The sequence below is a fragment of the Notothenia rossii genome, assembly GCF_949606895.1.
Source record: "Notothenia rossii genome assembly, chromosome: 1".
Classification (NCBI taxonomy): Eukaryota; Metazoa; Chordata; class Actinopteri; order Perciformes; family Nototheniidae; genus Notothenia; species Notothenia rossii.
The window spans coordinates 43,120,596-43,137,647 of record NC_136912.1 but is presented as its reverse complement, the minus strand read 5'-3'; the positions used below and the strand labels follow the sequence as shown (position 1 = coordinate 43,137,647).

The 17,052-nt window shown below is 40.1% G+C and overlaps 1 protein-coding gene across 2 annotated transcripts in view; it reads left to right on the top strand.

Annotated features, from left to right (window-relative positions):
- LOC307044066 (SEC14-like protein 1) overlaps positions 1-17,052 on the top strand; it is a 61,434-nt gene that overhangs the window by 29,220 nt on the left and 15,162 nt on the right. For both annotated transcript variants that reach the window (XM_079689101.1, XM_079689102.1), the window contains exons 3-7: positions 11,855-12,004; positions 12,560-12,691; positions 15,235-15,363; positions 15,926-16,199; positions 16,513-16,622. In XM_079689101.1, coding sequence (XP_079545227.1) covers positions 11,855-12,004; positions 12,560-12,691; positions 15,235-15,363; positions 15,926-16,199; positions 16,513-16,622 — 795 coding nt within the window. The remainder of the gene's footprint in view (positions 1-11,854; positions 12,005-12,559; positions 12,692-15,234; positions 15,364-15,925; positions 16,200-16,512; positions 16,623-17,052) is intronic.

Sequence of the window (17,052 nt, the reverse complement as noted above, 5' to 3'; positions counted from 1 at the left end):
GTTGAAGAAAATCATATACATGTGATATGTTTTGGTGGGAGTGTAACTGCCTCTGTGTCAGTCAGCGCAGTAGTTCTGAGTTATTTATTTTGGTAGGAACCAAAGTTCTCTAAGGCGGAACCTTTGTTTTTATATCGCCTGTTTCCGTCAGGACATACTTTAGCGTAACACTCATCCGAAAAGTCCGCTGATTTAGTACATGTTTTTCAGTGCTGATGCATCAGCAAAATAGCTCTTAGCATCAAGATAAACAATCGTACAGAGTAATACCAAGCTACACAATTTTCCTCATGCAATGCAGCTACTAAGTTTTCACGGTCTGAATGAACCAAATAAATCCTGCCAGTAAATTAAAAACTCGTCGCTGTCGTCTGTACTGAGGGAATTACAAACAGGGTTACGTTGGTAAGCTAACGTGTTGTTGTGATGACGTAATCAAAACGCGGCGACAAGCACGGCGCGCGACCATGCTCGCGGCTGGCTCACAGCCAACATGTCTGCCGCTTGGAGGTATTTAAAAATATCAGAGAAAGAGGCCCGGATTGCGATTTGTAAAACGTGTTCAGCTGACATTTCTCGAGGGGGTGTAACTGCAAAGACTTTCACCACTTCGGGATTACTCCACCACTTGAAATCAAAACACCCGGACAAATATGCGGAGTATGATCAAATCACAAGCACTGACAGCGAGAGACTGTTCAGCGCTGCCTCTCATGTGCTTGATGAGAAGAGGAACAGACTTATGGCTGATAAAGCAGAGAAGCTACTGTTCATTAAAAAGAACCTCCCACTTTTCCTTAATAAGTAGACAAGGCTGGCTTATCATAAGCTTATCTAGTTCTACATGCCTACTCTATACCCACTTTCCTGAACAATTGTCATTGTGAGTTATAATTCACCATCTCAGGTTATCATTAGGGGGAAATGACAGCAGCACAGTGTTCAATATATTGTACTTTCGGTATCTAAATGATACTATGTTGTTTACATTGCTCATGAGGACAGACCACCTTATTTGCAGATTCTTGAAATTGTAATTTAATTTGTAATTGATTGTGGATTTTGTATCCAGTTTTCACTTTATGTATCTTTATACAATGTTTACTACTTTGCTTATGAGGACAGACAGCCTTATTTACAGATTCTTGAAATTCAATTGTAATTTCATTTGTAAATAGTTACATTCACGTGGATTTATCCAGTTTGCACATTTGTATGCATGCACTTATAGGTGCATTTGTTGTTGTTGAAGGCCTGGCTGTTAGTCTTTATTTACACTATTTTGTTGTAGGCCTACTGGCCTAGATGTTTATGTAGTTTTAAAGCACCTTGGCTTTGTTCTGAATGCACTTTGTTGTAGTTATCCCACAGAGAAAAGAAAATGCACTTGACTTGGAATTAATGTACTGTATGCATTCAAAAGTGCTGAATAAATGTTTTATGGACCCATAATAGTGATTATTATTTAAGTTAAGTTTTGCCATAAACATTTGTTTTTCCATAATCAGGCAGCTGAACAACATTGGTAAAAAATGTATACATTATATATATATATATTTCAATTAATCATTTTCGGCCTTTCGGCATTCGGTTTTCGGCCAACTGTTTCCTATTTTCGGTATCGGTTTCGGCCAAGAATTTCCCATTCGGTGCACCCCTACTTTTAACACTATATGTCCTTTTCGAATCTTTAAACTGCCCTCCACATAATTTTCATTATCTCCAGAGATGGTTCATGCTACCAAGGAAGTAGTGTTTTCCAATTTATATTGATCCCAAGAGACCTATAGGCAGAGGGTCTGTATTACCCATAGTTGATTGTAGGGCTGGGCGATATATCGAGTTTACACGATACATCGTGGATTGCACTCCATGCGATGTCGTAAATGACCACATCGTGAACATCGAGTATTATGTTGTCAAATCAATTTCCCGCCGCGGCCAAAATGAGCTTTCCTTTCTCCCTCATAGACACAGTCACACACGCAGGCCCCGTCTAACTTGCACACAAACATTACACACATGCACAGTGACAGAGAGCAGGGTTCGACATTATAAATGGCCCGCTGGCTCGGAAGCACTATTTAGACACCCCGGGCCAGCATAACGTACTTTCCACTTGCCCGCTCGGGCCACTAAAAATATTGCTTAAAAAAAATAAAATTGTCCAGTGGTATAGGTACAAGCAATTTTGTTAAATTGTTTCGTTTATTAACGCTACAACATAGCGTTTCGTGAGGCGGTTGTCGTTGGTTGGTTGAAAGGCAAACGGGAGCCTGCTAGCGTTGGCTCCGCAGCAGCTGTTTGCTGCAGAGCCAGCGCGAGCAGGCTCCCATTTGCCCGTGAGTGCCGGGCAAAAAACTATCTTCAAATAAAAGAAAGTCACCGGAGGAGTTAAAGGAGAGTGACAGGTAGCATGAGAAGAAGAGGGAGAGAAAGTTTCAGCCAGCTTGATCTATGGAGTTGGCTTCTAGTGGTGCAGCGACGCGTCCTAAAACCCTTTTATAATCTATCGATTAGATTTATGATTCTAAAATTATAAAAGTAGGGTAGACATGTGGAGATTATCCGGCTGAACAAAACGTGCATTTATCAAACAGGTTTGTTTTCCACAGACCTTATTTCCAGCTATTTTCCAAAACCCTATGGAGAAATCCCATTGCTTTTTTGTCGAGGGAACCAGCAGCTTCCTTCCTGGTTTAGGACGCGTCACTGCACCTCTCAATATGATGCAAATATAAACAAGGTCTTCTGTTGGCTCTGTACATCAATGCCGACCTATGCTGACAAGTAAGTGAAGAGTAGAAAATATAAAGGTATTGGCTTTAGGGAAATGTCCCAGCAGTTTAGGAGAATGAAGGTTATAATCTAATCTAATACATAGCCATAACATGTCTAACTCCTGATAATGACAGGAAGACAGAAAGCGCATTATACTAATAATAATAATAATACTACTCATAATAATAGCAGACATTTTTGAACAATGACCACAATATCATTATTTTCATAAACCAAATATGAACAATTTAGGAAAATGAGGAAGAACTGATGATTCAAATGTTGTAGTACAAGTAGTAATGTAGTTAGTGCATAAATTACTATTGCAACAAATGTGTTAATTTTCTTCATTATTAGTCGATTTTTTTTAATGCAGACATATGTTGCAGGGACTACTAGAATCATCATACTGGCGTGACTGTAAACATCGGGGGGGTTAAATAATAATACAATTTTTTTTTTTTTTTTAGAGGACATTTCAGAATATCGCGATATATATCGTAAATCGCGATATAGTCAGTAAATATCGCGATATCATTTAGAGACCATATCGCCCAGCCCTATTGGTCCTCACCTTATTTTCATGTTTGACAGTAAGTGGTGTAGTAATGCGTATTTTTGTAGGCAGACCCGAAATTTAGCATGGCATGGGATTTGTCCAATGGAGTTTGGATTATTGCAGAAAATAAGAACTGCAGCAAACACACATTAATGATATTTAAATGCTTTTTTCAGCAGGATATTCGCCACATATTGACACCACATATTGACACCACTTTTATAATAGGGAAATGGAACTAAAAGTAACAAAAACAAAGTATGTTTTTAGTCTGCAAGCTACAGGAGAATGGGCTTGTCTAACAAAAACTGAGTAGCCTTGTGTGCCACATTGTTTTGGGCTTGTGACACTGCTCTTGAAATACCAGAACCTTTACCATCAAGTTGGTGCATGTCATTCTGTGACGTTTTATGGTTCTTGTGAACAGCTGTATATTGGGAGAAACATTGCACAAGAGCTATTGTTATGTTACCAAAGAGTTACCTTTAGGAAGGGTGTTTCTTTAGTTCCATCCAATTCAGTGCAACCATTTTGTGGTACAGTATTGCAATATATTAGTCGACTCCCTCCGACACACATCTCTTACCACAGTCACGTTTCTGTCAGGCCACCTCAATGTGCAGTAATAGAATGCATATATATTATAATATAATATATGCATAAGATAATATAGACAGAAAACATATTTTGTATTCTCTATTGTAAATATGGAACTTCTTCTTTCCCATGAATCTGTAACCTTATCTGTAACCTCGTCTAGTATTAATATGACTCAGCAGCATTTTAACTAGTAACCTGTTTACTATACTTGCCAAGTAGATTGATACTGCTACTTAGTACTACAAGTTCTCAAAAATGTTCTCTCTGAACCCTTTAAAGCAGGGGTGGGGAACCTTTTTCCTCTTAAGGGCCTTCAATTTTTTCAACATCCTCCGAGAGCCCTGCAAATGATTGACCTCTGCTTAAAAATACTAAAATCACAGCCCATTCATTTTGCCTTTCTTTCATGCTGTGCAAAGAAAAAGCAACCTCTTAATCCAGATATCTTACCATGACTCGCGCATGCATTCACGTGAACGGTTGTGGCATGACCACCAAAACAGAAAGATGATTTAAGTGGGGGGGGGACCTAACCTCCTCTAGGGGGGTCCGGGGGCATGCTCCCCCGGGAAGATTTGTTTTTAAATGTTGGAGTTAAAAGCATCAATCTGGTGCACTTTGAGAGCAACATTAGGAGATCTATGGGTATACATCTCTCAACACCCATATGAAACAGAACTGTTAGCAGATTTTATTTTTCTTTATGGATATTTTACAAATCCCTCCCCTTTCAAACTGTATTCTTGTTTATTAATAACAACTGTTTTTGACTGTCATATAGTATTTTATACCTGTTTACTTTATTCTCTTATTTTTTGATCATATCAAGGTGTGCCTTTACCTCACTGGTTGTAGAAAAAGCTTATATTCATTAGCATAGCGAGCTAACCAGATGCTAATAACAACAAAGTTATTGATCAGTATGACAGATGAACAGATCGCCACTGGGCTTACAACTAAAGACACAGCCACGCAAAAACTGCGGCATGTGTACGGCTCCTAATGGGTACTGACATTTCTGAAGTGCCGGAGCAACGTTCTGGTGCTCTCCGGCAGAACTACACCCCTGTCAGACGAGACATATACCACGTGATGACACGTTAGGCTCGTTCAAGGACCCTGACCTTGGCCAGGAAAAACAGGCACTCGCTTGTTTAATTATTTTGCGGTCTAGATTTCTTAAATGTTTTTCTTTTTTGCGTGTGTTTATAAATTACCTCAAGGGCTGTACCAAATGGTGTCGCGGTCCGTATACGGCCCGGAGGCCGGAGCACATTCCTGCTCATCTGTGTTGTTTGGTATGAATGTTACTTCTTGTGGCCTTGTTTTCTTAATTGACATTAGGGTTAGGTGATTTAATTATATATAATGTGTGATAATATAGTTAGTTGTGTCTGACATGTTAACATACCTGCTTATCTTTTTATTGTATATGTCTTGGTGTGTAGAGGACCAAGACATTCATTATTACAAACCAATAAGCCTGGCTGTTTCAGGGCAAGGTTGGAGTTTTTCAATGTTTTTTCTTCAATTTGATAACGTAGGCTACGTTGATTTTAAAGCAGCAACAAGCAACTATTTCCCCTGTCAAATAGTTGCTTGGTTGGTAAAACAAACATAAGAAAATAATGCAACATTTCCATTACAATTGACCTAAGCCAGAGCCATTACATTTCCGAACGATATTCAACGAATACAAGTACAAAACCGAGAAAAGCAACAAATCCACACATTTGAGAAATTACAACCAGAGAAAAAGTGATAATTAACAATGTTAGTCTCTCAATCAACTAATCAATTCATTGACTCATATTTTCAGCAGTCCTTGATTTGCTCAAAGTAAAGTTGTGATTTCAGCAGAGATATCACACTTACACTTCAACATGTTATTAATAATAACATAATAACTTGGAATGTTCTTATCCTCTTCCTGTTTTTGTTTGGATCGTGCTTGGAGTTATATTTAACTTTTTTGTTGTTGTTGTATTGCCATAAACCAAAGCCAGATAATGGCTGGGCTGCCTGCCAACGCTCGAGTTGTCTTGCAAAGCAGTATGTTATGCCTGTAAATATGCACCATGCAGCCCTTTGTAATCTTAAAATGTATTATGTATCCCCTCGGAACTCTTGGATTTCCTGAATCTCCCTTCCTCAGAAAAATAGGAAAAAATCATTCAATACCCATGCCGTTATCCACATTGTGTGCTGTCCACAGGGAGAAGGTTTTCTATGTATGCAGGAAGGAATCAAATGAGCATGTATTGTTTCTGAATGTTCTCTCATACGCCCCCGAAAAGCACATCCAGGAACCTGTAATCGGTCAGCTGAGGTGTGTCTAAACATACATATCAACATGGAGAGTGGAGGAGAACATTCCTGCAGACTTTCTTACTTATGGTTAGTTGTTTTAGTTAGCCTGGATAAATGTATATTATATGTTTTCATAGAGAGGTGCAGTGATGTTGAGGCAGCTGCGGAAGTTAGCATCGCAAGGTGTCCTTCAACAAAAAGCAATGGGATTTTCCCATTGGATTTCGGATATTGCAGAAAACAAGATCTTTGGCACACACACGTTTATTTTACTTAAACATTTTCTTGCGCAAGATAATTCCACATATCTACATCACTTATACAGTTTTCAAAGCGTAAAGCATTTGCCAGAAGTAAAAAGCTAAGGTTCGGCTATAAACAAACTACATCACGGTCGCATGGATGCACATCGTGTGATGACGTTAAGAACTTTCATTTTGTTTTCTGGGTTTTATGACTCATTACTGCATCACGCTATTATCTTATTCTGTTTGTGGTGTATTTGTATATTTATGTATTAACCAGGGACGGTTCACATTAATAAACATTGCAGTTTTCCTCTAAATGTCAACATTCCAGAGTTGGCTAATTTGGCTAACCATGTCATTTGTTTTCCCTGTAAAAAGAAACCATATCCCTGGTTTACAGCTAGTCATCCTGACTCATTTGTTTGTCCTAACACCAACTAAAGGCGTACTCCAAATAACTTCCAAATGACTAAACCTATGAATACAACATGTCAAGTGTTTCTCATAAAACTCTGTAGTGAGTACTTTTCCTCTGAATATTAGCAGGAAATGCAGTCAGATAGTTTGCTGTGTCTCAGCTTTTCTGTGTTTGTTTACCAGTGTGTTTTCATATCATCTCTAAGCTTTCCTCTCTAAGCACCTTCATCTTAAAACTGCCAAAATGTTCCCATGTTCCCATTCACCAGAAAAGCCAGCTGATAAAAATAGCAAAGGCCGACCTCAGGGCTTTCTGTTGTGTTGATTACACAACCATATTCATTATCTCCAGAGATGGTTCATGCTACCAAGGAAGTAGTGTTTTCACATTGATATTGGTCCCAAGAGGCCTATAGGCAGAGGGTTTGTATTACCCATAGTTGATTGGATCAGCCTAGGGCAGGTTATTACAAGTTAGCGGAACTAATGTGGTTCCTACAACCATACAGCACCATACTGTACTATTCCTAAATGCATTACAAGATTTACTGTAGCTGTGTACTGTGAGTCACGCCTGCAGAGAACGTCACTGCATGACGTGTAGCTGAATGAGGGTTTAGAAAGTGTCATGAGGTAAATGCAGACTAGATCCTGTTGATGTTGAGTTGACACATCCTGGACAAAATATAGAACAGAGTTTAATTAACATGTTCTAATGTAAATACCACTTGCGCAGGGAGTACTTTCAAGAGACAAAATGTGTATGTTCCAGTAGAGTTAGTAGAGTTTTAAATAACAACAGGTCACTGCCTTATGACACTGCCACTCAAAGCAAGCTGCCATTCATTAATACTAAACAACTGACTCTGATCTACTGTCGTCTGGATTTACTCTGGTGGTTTCAAGTTTTGATCCTTGAAGGGGGTGGAATGTTTTTTTTTACTCCTCTCTGTCATGCTCTCTCCTACAGCCGCCATTACATGATATGCAAATTAGGCGATGACGTTGGGGACTTCTGGTGACTTTTCGGACAGCCAATAGATACTTTCCTTACTATGGAGTTGGCAACACTGTGGAGCAGGCCCTTACATTCCCTTTTTCAGGAATAACCTGGTATCATGATGACCCTCCTGTTTTGGTTTTTTTTTACACTAAAACAGCATGGTTGTTTTCAGGGCACAAAGGGCAGCTAAAATTTGTGTTGCTTGTTACTTTTGTCTTGTTTCATTGAGTAGTACAAGGCTCTAATGGAGTGTTCTTTTTCCCTTTAGTGGTTTACTGTCTCATAGTGTAAACCCTATGTTTTTGTACAGTATGTAATCCTATTGTGTTAAAATACGCATTTGTGGTCGAGTTTGTTGTTGGTGTATGGTTGTTTTTAATGTGTTTACACTCGGGGGTGTTGTGCTGACGGCAGTACAAAGCCTGCGCTCAGTGTTCCAGAGCATCAGGACTGAAAAACAGAGCACAGCATTCACTCGGTCAGTGGACAGTGGGAAGCTGGGTGGCTCAGTAGCGCTGGCAGTGGTATGCCAAGAGCTGCTGAACCCTACTGACTGCCTACTCGCACACAACGGCTGCTGCTGATCAGCATACTAAACGGTGAAAACCAGGCCGCTGCATTGCTCACTTGGTAGAAATGGCAGCCCAATTGCTGGTGCTCAGTCCTTATTGCAGTGGACGCAGGTTCGAATCCGGGCTGCATCACATCCTCAATCTCCTCCTTTCAAATCTAGCTCTCTAATAAAGTCTAAAAATAAATATTAAAAAAACATTCTTAACTCGAGCCGTTTAATATAACGTTTCAGTATCGCAGGACGTACGTGGTTAGCAAATAATAAGTCTGCTTCAACAATCCAAAAAGTTAATAAATAAATGGGCTTAGCATCCGTGTGACACTGCTAAAACTTGGTCATTTATGCGATGGCTGCTGGGATAAAGCTGCATATAAACCAGCTGACATTGCAAATCATACTGCAATGGCATTATCAGTCATAATAATCCCAACTAGTTAAATCGTGTTTTCCAAATGGTGCAGCTCTGATTTAAGATCCAACTAGTCATACAAATTAAACCTTTGTATTAAACAGTGTTATGCAAATGGCCCAATCATTAATAGTGGTTCCAATGTGTTAGCTTTTGTTCAACTTTGACATTCATGGCACAGTGATCTACATTTTCATTGCTTTCAATTGAGCTTAAAGACATATTGAGGGTTGTCCTGTGCTCCATGGAACACCAACCCTTTATTCGAGACACTCAGCTGACACTAACTCAGCTGACCCTGACAGTCTTGTGAGCATCACTTGTTCTTTCAGTTGATCTCGCAAAGTCTTTCCCTGCTTCACTTTCTCAGGCACGGTTATCTTGTCCATCACCATTGATGAAGTGGTAGATTTGCACTGCAACATTCCCTCCAGCTTTTGGTTTTCTTGAATTGTGTTTTTCCTTCCCTGTTCCTTTTTTTAAATCTCACTATTCACCCAATTGCTCAATCACTTAGATAAAGGCATTCTTTTTCATGTCTTAGAACCTCAATTCTGGACAGTTTCCAAAATGAAGGAAATCGCTTTTGGGTTTTTCAGGAAGGATATACGATATAAGAGTCTCAGACCAACTCAGCGTTATCATGCCATCTCCAGCCCACATTATCACAAACATCAATGAGTTTGCTGTTGAGTCTAGCCTGGTCTCTAGACTTTGCTGCAACCATGCAACATCTGCTCCAATATGTAAGAACTGTGACTATAAAGAAAAGTAAGAATATTGCCAGCCAAGGCCCTGTTGCATAAGAGCAGCGTTTGCCTGTGTGTTGCTTTCATGAGAACACTTCATTTGGAGGCACAGTGTGACCCTTGGGCACAGCAGCTCTTGTTGTGTATTAAGCCCTTTATTGTAAAGGAATTAAAAAGTGCTCTAGTTAAATGTGGGCCGTGAGAATTTTGGAATGGTGCAAAGGAAAAGGAGCCTTTGTTGTGGTCTCTCACTTGATTGCAGCAGCTATTCTCTGCCCACCTATTCACATTCTCCAGTCACTCTTGGCTCAATACTTGCATTCTTATAGAGTATGCAAACCTTTTTTTAATCATTGTTATATAAGCTGTTTCCCATGCTGCAAAGTGATACGGGTCAGCTTTGAACCTGCATTTGAACAACCAAAGAGGAAATATTCTGCTCATTTACAGGTTAATATTAGTATTAAGTTCCTCTACTGTGACATCAGTGGTTGCGTTAGACTTTTTCGTTGTCCGTCATTTTGACTGACAGGATCGTAAAATTTCCTTCATAATCCATTATTACCCGTCAGTTTATTTTTCATGTTTTAATGATGAGATGATACATATTTAATATTTATGTTTGGGTACTGAGCAGCAAATGTGCATTCATTCATTTTTTTTAATGATTCATACAGAACTTTTAAGGGCATGGAGAAAAAAAAGATTAACAGAGACACCGACCGTGTGGTCACTTTTCATGTCAACACGAACATGAATGATTTATTTTTTCCTGCACTGACAGTACAGCAGAGGGGGGCAGAGGCCGCTAAAAACACTGCAACCATTGTGCCTAAACAGACAAATATGAACAATGCCCTCGTTTTAAATGAGACAATTACAATCAAAATATGAACAACTCAATTGATCTGCTGTAGCCTAGCCTGAACGCTGATTTCTGCATCGTCGTGCACCCTCGGACAAATCCGTTACTCATCTTAGCTTTTCTACAGATGTTGCAGGACATTTTGCCATCTTCCCTCCTCAGCCACTTAAACTCTTGCTCCCACTGAACCCGGTACTCCCGCTTGAACTCCTTGCCGATGGCTTGCCCCTCTGCCGCTGGCTGAACGTTGTCAGTTTTAGTCTTACTGGCTTGTCGTTCATCCTCCACCGCATCAATCCCTCTTTTTTCGCCTCGTTTATCCACACCATCACAATTACTGGGCTTATTAAAAAAGCTTCGGACGATCAGCTGCCGTGACATTTTGCAATTTCTAAAGCCGGTTAAACAACCACAAAAACAAGACTAGACAATAGCTACTTAATATACAGACACTCGCCACCAACTGGACAGGGGTGTGAATGACTAAATAATAGTTACATACTGCAGTACAGTAGATCGCCCTCAGTCGACCTGGCCACTAAGGATGTAATATAATGTGGGCCGCTGGTGGACATTTTGGAGCTGTTCCGAGTTGTGTTCCAATCTGTCAAAATGACGGGTTGCTTTCAGATTTTTCCGTCATTGTTAGAAAAAATCCGTCATTGACGGAAAATATTCCGTTAACGCGACCTCAGTGTGACATGTTGACATGTTTAATGTCAGAAAGCTCTTTATATTTCTCATACTGCCTGTGCTGCGGCACCTCTTTTCATCCTCTGTCTGAAACCAGAGCCCAGTCTGCTCTGATTGGTTAGCTGCCAATCACCAACCAAGGTAACCCCCCCCTTATCACCTGAATCTCCTCCTAGAGCACCATTGTGTTCTTTGTAACCAAATCTCTCTCTGAGGGGTTTGGGGAGGGGCTCCTTATTTTCATCTAAACTAACAGAGAGAGATTCAGCACTTTGGAAACTGGGCTGAAACAGAGGGGATTATGGGATGCTGCAATGCACGATCTGTTTGGTGTTTGGAGCCAAAAACTTCAGACATGTTTTGTGTATAACTGAGACCTATAATATATTGATGAAAAACAGTATAATAGGGGACCTTTAAGTAAACAAAGCTTGCATTGCTCGCTAAATTTGGTTTGCTACTTTGCTGCTCTGTAGAAAAGAGATAGTCAGATTCTTATTGTCTGCCCTCAGCACAGCATATAAAGGAAGTTATTGAAACCTTTTTCACTTTTCTCTTTGAGAATGAAACTGAATACGTAAAAGATATCCTCCCAGATTAAAAACCTGTGTGTGAGCTGACAATTCTGCTTCCTTTTCTTTTTCAGGCTTATGAACGCCGGTTCCCCACCTGTCACCTGATCCCTATGTTTGTGGCAAGTGACGTGGTGGAAGAGGAGACCAACGAGGACGGCTCCACCACCCGAGTGCAGCGCCGCTGCGCCCTGGATGTTGACGCCCCGCGCCTGCTCAAAAGGGTACGATGTACATAAGATCGTCAGCTAATGGGCATCTCAATTATAGTATTGTATAAGGTGTTTTCTTTTTTTTTCAAATTTAATACAGGCAAGAAATACACAAAAAGGACACACTAGTATCAGTGTTTCCCCTAGGTTTACTGCTTTGGGGGGGTGCTGGCTGAGCGGGGGGGGGGGGGGGGGGTCATTGGGATATTTTTTTTGTAAACACCTTCAATTTCAGGGGGGGCTCCGTTGGCGGGGCTCCAAAAAATATGGCCAGAACATAATAATTGTTCCATATAATCCCACACTTTGTTAAAGCTAATTTTGTCACATTTCATGTTTTGTTTTGCCACCTTGTAATGGTTTGTTGGAATATTTCTTCCATAAGTCATTGGCTTTGACATTTATTTTTCAGAGTTTTTGAGAGTATTAATCGTTTATTTTTATTTTTTTATTTCATAAAATACATTTGCTTGTTCATTTATGACTGGGCGTATAGTAGTTCAATAGGATAATACCTATTTTTGGTGTCTGGTTTCTTGTAACATGAGTTGTGTGTTTGGTTTGCAGATTGCGGGTGTGGACTATGTGTACTTCATCCAGAATAACACTCTCAACCGCAAGGAGAGGACACTTCACATCGAGTCCCATAATGACACCTTCTCCAACAGAGTCATCATCCATGAGACCTGCTGCTATTCGGTCAGTAGCACACACACACACACACACACACACACACACACACACACACACACACACACACACACACACACACACACACACACACACACACACACACACACACACACACACACACACACACACACACACACACACCCTAAGTATATTTGTTCTAATGTCAACGTTATGGAAGAAGTATTTGGTACAGCTCTGCAACCCATTGAGATTGACAGAACCACACACTTTTTCCCCACAGACACATAAGCAAACACACGCACGTTCATTAAAGCTGCTGTTGAGCTGCTAGCACAGCCATTTTAATGTTTGTGTCTCCTCTAATCTCTTCACTGCTTCCCTGCACAGAAAGCCATGTTTAGACTAGTGCTAAGCATTTTGCTAGCTCTTTCTCTGTGAATTATTCATTCCGCTCACATTCTGACTGAATGCTCTGAACTTCTGATCTGAAACCAGCATGTCTTCTGTTTTCTCCCCGCTGTGTGCGTAACTCTGACTTCAGATGTGCCGATTCATGAATGGATGTGCTCTAAGTTAATGAGGTCAAGCACATCCTATTAGCCTCCAACAAACTCTCGTGCTAATTATAGGTCCAAGGCCGCACAGAGGTTCTTATTGTGTGCTTCAGCACACTGTGCGAACAGTTATTGGGTTGGACAGCTCAATTCCACTGAGCTAATGGACCTGGCTCACGCTGAAATACTTTGGTATAAGTAGGCCTGTCGCGATAATCGATCAATTGACTTATCGTACGATAAATAAAAATGGACTCGATAACTTTTCTGATCTCGATAAATTGCCGTTTACATAAAGATGTGACCAGCATTTTAGCCTGGAGCGCTGTGGCTGCCAGGCGCGCTGTGAGGGGCGGGGCTGACACACAGCCAGGTCAGGACACTCCGCGTGCACGTGCAGCAGCGTCGCAGCCAAATTAATAATAGAGCGACAAGCGGGAGACAACGTGTGACTTACTCGCGGGGAATTTAAAGTGAAATGGAATTGGTTACAAAACCTAACTACACATCTCGATTCTCCGGTGTGGCAGTATTTTGGATTCAAACCAAATCAACGAGGCGAACCTACGGACTTGAATGAGCCGGGCGGTGTGTCGCATTGGTTTAAAAAAGGTAGCGACAAAAGCAGGCATTACCACGCATTTTAAACCACCTAAAACACAACCACCCCATTCCGTTTTCCCAGCTGGGAGCAAACACGGCAGCTGGAGATGGAGAGCCCCCGCCCGACAATGCAAACATGTTGGTGTTCCTTGCTCGAAAACTTAGAAAAACAGATTTGGATATGGCCTGTTGAGGAATCTGGGTCTTTGACAGTGAACTGTACACTTGACTTGTTTTAAGGAGGTTTTTTTTTTGCTCTGTTTTCCAGCCTGACTCTATTTAATTTATTGTTTTGGTTGTGTGATTTAATTAATTTATTATAATTTAATTAATTTGTTTTATTTATTATATATAATTTATATATTTTAATATTATTTCACATTTCATTTGCAATGTTGAATGTTCAATAAAAAGTTATGTTTGAAAGGATGTACTTGAATTATTATTATATATTATCATTATGTCTAAAATGGTGTTAAAACGGCGCCGACAATATTATCGTTTATCGCAATAATTTCCAGAAAAATGTATCGTCCAATACAATTAATTATCGTGACAGGCCTAGGTATAAGCCTTCAGGAAGCATTCAACTTTTTTTTCTTTAGTTCTCTGAAAAGTTTGTTATATTCACCTAAGTGATTAACATTGCGAACATCTACATTTGGCAATGCCTTAGTTGTCATGTGCTTCTTAGTCCAAATACTGAGGGTCTTTAATCAAAACTTCTCAGGAGATTTAATAATTGATATTAACAACACAAAGACAAAACAACTCATTTGAAACTCACACAAAGCAATCTGCTATATAGAAAATCACTCTGGTGCTATACAGTATAATAAAACACTGGGTCCACTACCAGTTGTACAGCACTGTTATAGAGTGATGCATCTTTCCCTTCCTTACTATCGTTCACCTCCAACCAGTCAAGTAGTTTAAATCCATTTCTCTCCCAAATCATCATCATTTTATCCGCATGAATTCATGAGTTTTGGTGTTTTATTTTCAAGTCAACATTTGTGCCAGTTTTTAAGAAATTCCTAAAATTCCCATGTCAAGGCATTCCTGAGATTTCGCGTACATAATCCGGTAATAATGCCTTTGCTACAGTCATTAAACCTGTGCTTTGTATAAGTTTTGATCATTTAAACTGATTATTTTCTCAAATTTTGGTCCGAAAAGCCACACGTTCTTTTTGACATTACCTTTCAAAACCTTCATGCTGCTCACTGCATGTGTAAAGGGGCTGGCTATTTTTATACACACAGACTGACACACCCACTCCCACTCACAGTGCACAGTGTGACAAGTGCCACATGCATGCGTCATCATCTAGTGAACCTTGGTGTGTGGTAACCATGTTAACCTGGGCATCTTGTTCCTGCATGTGTTTATTAAGTTTACTATATATTGTTTGTTTATGCTTCTGTTTAGGTTCATCCGGAGAATGATGCCTGGACGTGTTTCGAGCAGACCGCCAACCTGGACATCAAGTCCTTCTTCGGCTTTGAGAGCAACGTGGAAAAGATTGCTATGAAGCAGTATGCCAGCAGTATCAAAAAGGTAACTTAATAAATGTACACGTGTCTTTTATGCTTTCTTTGTACCTACAGAAAGACACATTGGTAGAGAATACAGCAATATTTTTGATTTGAGAGGTTTTTCAAGCATGAGTCAGTCTGCCTCATGCTGTAATTGCAGAAACAAGCTTGTAGAGGATTTTTCTGCTGTGGACCCAATGAGTCATCTGCCTTCATTTATGATGGATGTGTGGAATGCATTCTCTATATTTTTCCCCTGTTTTTACAAGGCATCAGTTTGAAATTCTAAATAATAATAATACATTAGATTTTCAAGCCCTTTATCAGGTGCTCAAAGACACTTAACAGTGGTAAAAATGAATTAAAAAAAACTAGCTAATAAAACAACATTTGGCGCAAGGACACAACATTAATCACACATTAAGAGCCACTCTGAAAGAGTGAGTACTGTATTGGTCAGTGTCAGGTCAAATAAATATATGCAGAGCCTAAGCTTTCCTTATAGTTATATATACATATATAAATTAGTACACAGAGATACAGTATCTTGAGTGATGTTGGTCTGTATACCTCACTGTAAACAGGGAAAAGAAATCATCGAGTTCTACCTGAAGGAGCTTGAAGATGAAGGGATCACCCAGGTGCCCCGCTGGACTCCCTCCTCCCTCCCCCTACCTGTCTCCAGACCCACCAGCCTCTTCACCAGCCTACCTGCCCCCCCTAAACCCGCCATCACCTTCCCCATTTCTATCCCACTGCCCATCAACGCTAAGGACAGCAACTCTCAGGATGACACGCAGGACAGCAGCAAACTTCAGGCGGACGTCCTGACGGAGATCCTGACGGGGACACCCGAAGGTCTGTTCCTGCAGAGGATCATAAAGAGAAAACCAGCCCTATATGCACGTTTGATACATAGTAGGGAAACAACTTGACAGATATAACCGCAGAATACACACAAAGCAAAGCCTCATTGTTAAGTAATGGAGGGATGCACATTTGCTAGCAAAATATGAAAATAAAGGAAAGTTAAACCTTAAAAGGTCTTAGAATGACAGAGAAATGACAGTTGTTGACCTGTTATTGGGTTTTGTTTGTGTATACTACAGATTAATTAACACAGAAGTGTTTGACTGAATAATGTTGATTTGAGATGTTGTTGGTGTTTCAGATAAGTTGGATGCGGACTATATCAAACGTTACCTAGGCGACCTGACCCCCCTGCAGGAGAGCTGTCTGATCAGACTTCGCAAATGGCTGCAGGAGACGCACAAGGGAAAGGTAACTGTTTAACACTTGTAGTTATGTTGAAATCAAACATAATTGATTGGTGCAATGGTGATGTGTTTTTGTAGGCCGAACTGGAAATGAGCATCGAAAGGGCTACCTTGACAAATAAGCAAAAAGCACAGCAGGAAAATCTCCACATATTAACACCACTTTTATGATTTTCGAGGTGTAAATGCAATCACCATAAGTAAATGCTTACGTTAGGCTGTACACAAACTAAGTTACGATCCTCTTGCTGCGCATCACCACTGCTAAGCTAAAGGCGGCTACTGTTTGTCGTGATGGCGTTTAGTAGTCTCATTTAGACACTTGTTAGAAAGCGCCTTTTTTATGACATGTAAAAATTTAAAATTTTCCACATTGGGTATTGACTAACCATTTACATTATTTTAGGCATTTAATCAAAATCGAATTAAAAAAA